Source organism: Chiloscyllium plagiosum, unplaced genomic scaffold (genome assembly GCF_037043375.1).
Source record: "Chiloscyllium plagiosum isolate Xiang-an unplaced genomic scaffold, Cpla_swu_hap1 HiC_scaffold_39, whole genome shotgun sequence".
Lineage (NCBI taxonomy): Eukaryota > Metazoa > Chordata > Chondrichthyes > Orectolobiformes > Hemiscylliidae > Chiloscyllium > Chiloscyllium plagiosum.
The window spans coordinates 38,579,992-38,588,290 of record NW_028270177.1 but is presented as its reverse complement, the minus strand read 5'-3'; the positions used below and the strand labels follow the sequence as shown (position 1 = coordinate 38,588,290).

The 8,299-nt window shown below is 41.5% G+C and overlaps 1 protein-coding gene across 9 annotated transcripts in view; it reads left to right on the top strand.

Annotated features, from left to right (window-relative positions):
- Nucleotides 1-574: 574 nt before the first annotated feature.
- arnt2 (aryl hydrocarbon receptor nuclear translocator 2) overlaps nt 575-8,299 on the top strand; it is a 476,833-nt gene continuing 469,108 nt past the window's right edge. For 6 of the 9 annotated variants that reach the window (XM_087981308.1, XM_043677623.2, XM_087981306.1 and 3 more), the window contains exon 1: nt 575-718. In XM_087981308.1, coding sequence (XP_087837434.1) covers nt 585-718 — 134 coding nt within the window. In that variant the 5' untranslated portion in view covers nt 575-584. The remainder of the gene's footprint in view (nt 719-8,299) is intronic. The other 3 variants (XM_087981309.1, XM_087981310.1, XM_043677624.2) reach the window with 3 other exon arrangements.

Here is an 8,299-nt window from a genome sequence, read left to right as displayed (position 1 = left end):
TCACTCCTGAAAATCTGCTCCCCTCAGAAATCACCCTCCTTCCCTGGGGAAACAATCCAGAATCCCCCTCTCCCGGGAAAACAATCCAGATTCCGCTTCTCCCGGGGGGGACAATCTTGATCCATCGTCCCCTGGGGGGCAATCCCAGTCCACCTCTCCCAGGAGGACAATCCAGATCTCCCCCTCCTTCACCACACCCCCCTCCATGGGGATAATTCAGCTACCCCTCCTGCTATGGGGACAATTCAGATACCCCTCCCCCTATGGGGACAACCTAGATACCCCTGCCCCTATGGGGACAATTCAGATACCCCTGTCCTACCCCCCAGAACAATCCAGATCCCCTTCCCCTGGGGGACACTCCTGAAACCACCCTCCTCCCCATGGAACATTCCAGATTTCCCCATCCCAGGAACAATCCAGAATTTCCCCCTCCCACTCAGGGAACAATCTATGCCGCCCCTGCCCCCGAGAACAATCCACTTGCCCCACCCCCCACCCGCAGCGCCGCCCACTCCGATCCGGGTCCTGACGGCAGCTCCGCGGCTGCGCAGTGCACGCTGCTTATTGTGCTCGCTTTGGCCATGGCCGCCGAGATGAGCTCTGAGGTTCCCGAACCGGTGGCTCTGACAGCACCGAGTAACCCTGTGACACCTGGACCCGGGCAGGTGAGGGTGATCGGAGCAGTGCCTGCCCGCGGAGGGAAGCGGCGCTCGGGGTAAGACCTTTAAACGTACCCCCGGCTTCAGCTCCATTTAAACCCAGATCCAGGAGCGGGCAGAGCGGCGGTAACTGAGAGATTGGTGCTAGAGTAACCAGGGGAGGAGCCAGGGTAACTAGAGGTGGAGCTAATGTAACTAGAGGCGGAGCCAGTGTAACTAGAGGTGAAGGTTAAGGGAACCAAAACCATGTTGACTAGTGAGAGCCATGGAGACCAGTGAGGGCCCTGGTAACTATGGGCGGGACTAATGTAACCAGGGGACGAGCCTGGGTAACTCGTGGGGGCCATGCTAACGAGGGCGGGCCTATGATAACTTGGGTGGTGCTGGGGCAACTAAGGGAGGAGCCAGGGTAACTTGGGGCGGGGCTTCGGCGATTGGGGCGGTGCTGTTAACCAAGGGTGGTTCAGGTCAATGGGAAGGGCCTGGAAATGTGGGTATGTTCAGGTTTGATGCAAATGTCTGGGATGTTTGGTAAGTGGGCCAATAACGAAGTGGGGTATGAGAGTGTCTGTGGAAAGGAGCCAGGGTCATTGGACTAGTGTTATGGATAGTTAAGGTTAACTGAGAGAGGAGTCACAGTGGTTACAGCTGCAGTAGGATTATATCTTGTGGATGGAATGTTGAGGCAACCTGTTTGGAAAAGGAAGTTTGGTGACGAGTTGGACAATTTGTAAGGGATATCAAGGTTGAACAACAAGACTGTGAGAAGTAGAGTGGTAACCACAAGGTGGGCCCTGTCATTGAACAAAAGTAAATAAAGTATTAATTGAATTATAATTTTGATTTAGCATTTCCCTTAAGGAAGTGGTCAGCCTGTGGTCTTCAATCCAGGAATTCTGACATTGAATAAGGGATAGACACAAATTAATGTAAACAAAAGAATAAAAGTAGTTGTAATCATTGATAAATACCCCGACTGAGGTGATTTCTGTCCTGTAATTTTAAAATATGCAGATGACAGTAAGTTTCCAAAGTTCTGTTATCTCTGATCCCTTTCCTTAGATTGGAAGTTTGTGTATGGCATTCCATTACAAAGTGAAAGGGGAAAACCAAGGAATGATAGAACATTTGGTTGATAGCGGATAAGGGAATGCCTATTAATGATATTCATTTGGATTCCTGGTTACATTTGTTAATGCCCTCCATAAGGAACTGAAACATTAAAGTTGAAACTCATGAAATTGAAAGCAAATTATTAATCTGGTTAGAAATTTGGCTTAGTGCCCAGAGGCAGAGAATAGGGATAATAGGGCAGATACTTTATTATTATGATGCAGTGTTTCCCAAAGATCAATAAAAAGCCACACATCTAAATTTGTCAATGATGTAAAGGTAGGTGGCATTACAAGCAATGTACATAGTACCAAATTATTACAAGAGGTATTGATAAATTAAGGGGAAAAGCTGCAGACAAATATGATTTAATCTATTTAGATCTAAAATTGGCGAAGAGAGTCATTTTGAAATTGTGAAAAGGTTAAAAACAGTAGAGGTCCAAAAGGAACTGGAAGCCCAAGTATATATGCTATTAAGTCATCACAATAATGAATAAAACTAATGATATGTGGTTTTTCTAACTATAGGACTAGAATTACAATGGGCTAGAAATTATGCTTCATCTATATAAAACCCCATGATGTGGAGGTGCTGGTGTTGGACTGGGGTGGACAAAATTAAAAATCTCACAATACCACGTTATATCCAACAGGTTTATTTGGAAGTACTAGCTTTCGGAGCACTGCTCCTTCATCAGGTAACTAGTGGGGCTGGATCATAAGGCTAATTCACCCCATGGACGCGTGTGTGTGTGCTGCAGTGGGGTCACCTGTAGTGTGACATGAACCCAAGGTCCCGGTTGAGGCCATCCTCATGAGTACCAAATTTGGCCATCAGCCTCTGCTCGCCAAATCTGCGCTGTTGCATATCCTGAAGTCCGCCTTGGAGGATGATCACCCGAAAATCCGAGGCCAAATGTCCTGACCGCTGAAGTGTTCCTCCACTGGGAGGGAACATCCCTGTCTGGCGATTGTTGTGCAGTATCCATTCATTCGTTGTTGTAGCATCTGCTTGGTCTCACCAATCTATCATGCCTCGGGGCATTCTTGCCTACAGCGTATGAGATGTACAAAGTTGGCCGAGTCACATGAGTACCTGACTTGTATATGGTGGGTGCTGTTCCCATCTGTAGTGATGGCGTCCGTATTGACACTCTGACATGCCTTGCAGCGGTTGCCATGACAAGTTTGTACGGTGTTGTGGTCGATGTTGTTCTGATGGCTGGGCAGTTTGCTGCGGGTAATAGTCTAAGATTTGGTGGGTTTCTTTTTTAAAAGGCGAAACGTGGAGGCTTAGGGAAGGTCTTGGGAAGGTGCTCACCATCATCGGTAATGTGTTGCAGGCTGCGGAGAACATGGTGTAGTTTCTCTGCTTCCGGGAAGTACTGGACAACGAAGGGTACCATATCAGTTGCATCCTATGTCTGTCTCCTGAGGAGGTCATTACAGTTTCTCACTGACTCAAGATTGGGATTCGGATTAATGAAAGACTTACCGTATATACGTGTGTAAAAGTTGATCTCGTATAAAAGTCAACCCCTTAATTTTGGCCATATATTTCATGTAAAAGTTGACCTTGCTATATTGCATTATAAACCTGTTACAAAGGAAACTGCATGTTCCCATTAACCCAGTTAAACAAAATTGCATTCATTCATTCTGGTAACTCTACTCTTTGCTCATCCAAAAGTTAATATCATTAAAAAATTAATAATTTTAATTGTGCCATTATATCTGAATAAAAATATGATATTAGCTACATATATCTTTAATTCTTTGACAAATTTGCTAATGTTGCTGAGGTTCATAACATATGAGATTAAATGGGAGGGAAACGGAAGAATTTGGTGGGGAGGTTCAAGATGCTTAAACATTCAGAATTTAATAAATGTTTCGTTTTGAGTGCCACTATACCAGGCCATGACGATGTTGAACAGTGTGATTTTGCATGATTTTAATGAATCTTTGACATGTTAAATTTTTGTACTGGTATATATAAATAAAATTTACTAACAGTAATTCATTCTTGTTTCTTTTGCTTTTATCTGGTAATTACCTTTACCATAATTCATTGTGTTTTTCTTTTTTACCTGGGATTAGTTGAGCAATCAAACATAGTATCTGCTAATAATATGGTATTTCAAACTGCAGCACGATTTACAGCCCCTCAAAACTAGTGCCTGTGTAATAGTCGGCCCTACAAACTGAACCTTTAAAAATAGTCTAAACAATTCAACTTTTACACAAGTATATACGGTAACAGCATTCTAGGTTTGTTCAATATATTGTTTCAATTGCATGACACTGAACTTTTGCTATAAATTCTGCGTCTTGTGATCCTGCCCCACTAGGTACCTGATGAAGGAGCAGTGCTCTGAAAGTTAGTACTTCCAAATAACTTGGTGTTGTGTTTTTTAATTATACAGAACCCAGTCAAGACCACATCTGAGGGATGGTGAGCTGGTCTAGATGCCATACTGTAGGAAGAGTAGACCGTGTGTAAAAAATTATTTTTAATCAATTTGTTTGGACATGTTATGACACTCCTCCACTATAGATGGGACTTGATCTTGGACATTCTGGCACAGAGGCAGGGGCACTACCACTGTATGACAAAACTGTTAAGGAAGTGTTGACCAGAATGATACCTGAATTGCTAGGGTTAAATTATTGGAGAAAAAGTAGGGGTGTATTACTTGAAATTTAGATGTAAGCGATGACTTCATCAAAGTTTTCAAATTATTAAAACAAACAAATTGTATGGATATAGAGAAACTGTTTTCACTAATTGGCAATTCTCGGGCAAGAAGGTGTACTTAAAAAATTAGAGCCAAATGTTTCAAGTCTAAAATAAGAAATTCCTCTGTTCAAAAATATGTTTTATTTGCAGATTTTAAGAGAGATAAAATGAATAGGAAGGTAACCAAACAAATTCAGTGACTAGAACCAATTTTATTTTGGCCACAAGTCATTGAGGCAATGAGGTAACTTATAAATAAGGTACAGTCAAACTAACAAAAGATCCATCGTTATTTATGTTTTGAATTCGCATCTCATTACAGGAGAAAGGGTTGCTGATCGGTTGTCAAATGACTAATTTTCTGAGTTTTTCCCATGAAGAAAGCAATGGGGAACAATAGACTCCTAGGTCATTCATAAGTTTTTTTTTTGCAGAGATTGAGTACATTATGAATATGCAATTAATAAGATCAACTGATTATCTTAAATTAGTGGCAGGATTGTTCAACAAGTGTTTCCCAATTGCATCTAACAGTAGGTGTTTTGTCTTGAGTTTTGCAACTGTCATTTGGTGAGTATTGTTTATATCTATTATGAACAACTAAATTGCCACTTTATTCGCTCAACTAATTGCTACAATACGTACATGACATTACACTTTCAATATATTGTCCGTTCGAATAGTTGGAAGGTTGAACTGGTGGCAACATCCTGTTAGAGGAAAATATCTCTTACATAGTTGAAGCTAAACTTTTTGAGCTACTTTACCCTTGAGCATTAATGAGCTCCCTTTTTCTCCTTTTGTATGAGTTGTTCAAAATTGATGGTTTGAAATTTGGCATTCTTCCATTTGTCCTTTTTCATTGCAAGACAAAAATCTTTGGCAACGTGTCTATTTTCGATCATGGTATTTAATTTCTGAATATGTTGAATTCTCATTTGACTCAATTGACAAAGTGCATGTCATTACTTTAAGAAACAGTATTCTATTTTGAAGTACTCAATATGTGAGGTTTACAGGGATGATGTATTCCTCACCCAGGTTTTGGCTTTGTTCTGGAAGTTTGCTGGTTACCTAATGAGCATTTTTCCATTCATTCATACATTAACTGTAATTAATTTCACACTGTTTTGTGTTCTTGTGGAAGGATGTGCTATCCTGTCAAGTGTCATGTTTTTGTTCTTGAAGTGAGTTTGTTTTTGAGTTACAGACTGTGCTTCACTCCAAGTATTACTGATATTCCATATTCTGCCTCACAGCGCCAGAGACCCGGGTTCAATTCCAGGCGACTGACTGTGTGGAGTTTGCACATTCTCCCCGTGTCTGCGTGGGTTTCCTCCCACAGTCCAAAGATGTACAGGTCAGGTGAATTGGCCATGCTAAATTGTCCGTAGTGTTTGGTAAGGGGTAAATGTAGGGGTATGGGTGGTTTGCGCTTCGGCGGGTCGGTGTGGACTTGTTGGGCCGAAGGGCCTGTTTCCACACTGTAAAGTAATCTAAAAATGATCTGAAAGATTTATTTCCATATTTACTTCTTCTAAGTTTGTGCTGTCATGTGTTTAGGAAAAACAACCACAATTTTAGAGCTAAAGATTTCTCAATACTCTGTACAAGAAAACTAAGTTCCATACATATGAAATCCATTATCTTTTCATCTTTGAATCTCTTCAGTGACCTGCACCCATTAACAGTCATTCTAATGTTTTTACTGCTATGCATTAAGTGTCGCCAGGTGTTCTGTTCCATCATTTTAGGAAGATTGAGACTGTCAAAGGGATTGTAGTTTTGACCGACTCAAATGGCTATCAAGATTTTAAAAATATCTCAAGGTAATAAGGTACAGGATAAAAATCATTCGTATCCTATCCTGTTGAAACTCTTTTCGTCTATTAACAATATCTCTGACGCTATCACAGAAATGATATTGGATTCTGTGCCCCTTAGAAACCCATGAAACTGAATATTTTGGATAGTTCGTTTTACATTGAATGTGTAAGCTCATGTACTTTGTGCGAGAGAGTCAAACATTCTGAAAGGGAGCCTGTGAGCAGACAGTGCTTTATTTTTCTTGTATTTTTGTCTTGGGCGTTTTTGTGCTTCAAAATTAACGTGCTTCCCAGTGCTTTGAGTAATCACTTTTTTTTAAATTTACGGGATGATGGCATTGCTGGCAAGGCAGCATTTATTGCCCATGACTAATTGCCTAGAGGGCAGTTAGGAGTCAACCATGTTTCTGTGGGTCTGGAATCACATTCGGGTCAGACCAGGTAAGGATTTCAGTTTCCTTCCCTAAAGCACATTAGTGAACCAGATGGGTTTTTCCAACAATCAGCAATGGATTCATGGGCAGATTCATGGTCATTATTAGACTTTTAATTCCAAATGTTTTTTATTGAACTCAAATTCCACCATTTGCCATGATAGGATTTGAACCCAGGTTCCCCATTGGGTTTCTGGTTAACAGTCCAATGATATCACTAGGCCATTCCTTGCTGTAGTATATTCTTTTTGTGACCTGTAGAAAGCACGTGGGTGAGAATAATTGGTTTAGTTTTAACAAAATCAGTTTTTTGCACAAGTATTTATTAAGCTTTGTTTTTCATCACTTTTGTCATCCAACCTTTGAGCACACTGAGCTGCTGTCATGAACCACTGGTGAAGTTATAGCAACACCGCTGTGAGAGAGAAAGTTCAAGGATTTTGACAGCAGTATAGTTACCAGTCAGGATAGCATGTAACTTGGAGAGGAGCTTGCTAGTTGGGTTTAGAAGATGCTGTTTGAAGAATCCTTGCAAATTATTGCATCTATGTTGTGGAGGACAAACACAGGCACTCAAAATACAAGGGGCCAGTAGGTCAATTTATTTTCAATATTCCCAAAAAGCCTGGGAAAATTCTAACATGGGGGCAGTCAGTCAGAGAAAAGTTGCTGGTATAAGTAGAATGGGCAATATTGGTGAGGAGGGGCTCTTCCTATCATGTGTTCGGTTCTCTCTCATGCTTACTGTAATAGGTTCATAGTGAGCCTTTTGCTGGGATGCATTTTTATCAGGGAATCTAGGACTGGGAGACATTATCAGGAATTGAGTCTGTTAGGTTGTCATGAGGATGTGGGATGTGGTGAGCTGGTGTGTGCCAGTGGGAAAATGTTGCTAAAGGGAGGGGGTGAGGAATGTGATTGCAAGGAAATGGAGGAGCAATGCAGTGGTTTCAGTGAAGAAAAGTCTATTGGAGGGTTGAGGGTGGTATTGCAGAAGGCTTCAAAAGGGATAGTCTTCAAAGAGGGGAATGCTGCAAGCCTGTGGAGGAGATACATGATCTGTCAAGCTTGATTGATTGTGTCATGAAACTTGAAAGGGTTCAGAAAAGATCACTTCCCTAGTTTCCCACAGAGGTCTAGGGTACACCTGATCAGATCCTGGGGATTTATCCACTTTTATGCATTTCAAGACATCCAGCACTACTACTTCTGTAATATGGACATTTTTCAAGATGTCACCATCTGCTTCCCTACATTCTATATCTTCCATGTCCTTTTCCACAGTAAGCACTGATGCAAAATACTTGTTTAGTATCTTCCTGCATCCCATGTGGCTCCACACAAAGGCCGTCTTGCTGATCTTTGAGGGGCCCTATTCTCTCCCTTGTTACCCTTTTATTGTTAATGTATTTGTAAAATCCCTTTGGATTCTCCTTAATCCTATTTGCCAAAGCTATCTCATGTCCCCTTTTTGTCCTCTATATTTCCCCCTTAAATATACTCCCACTGCCTTTATACTCTT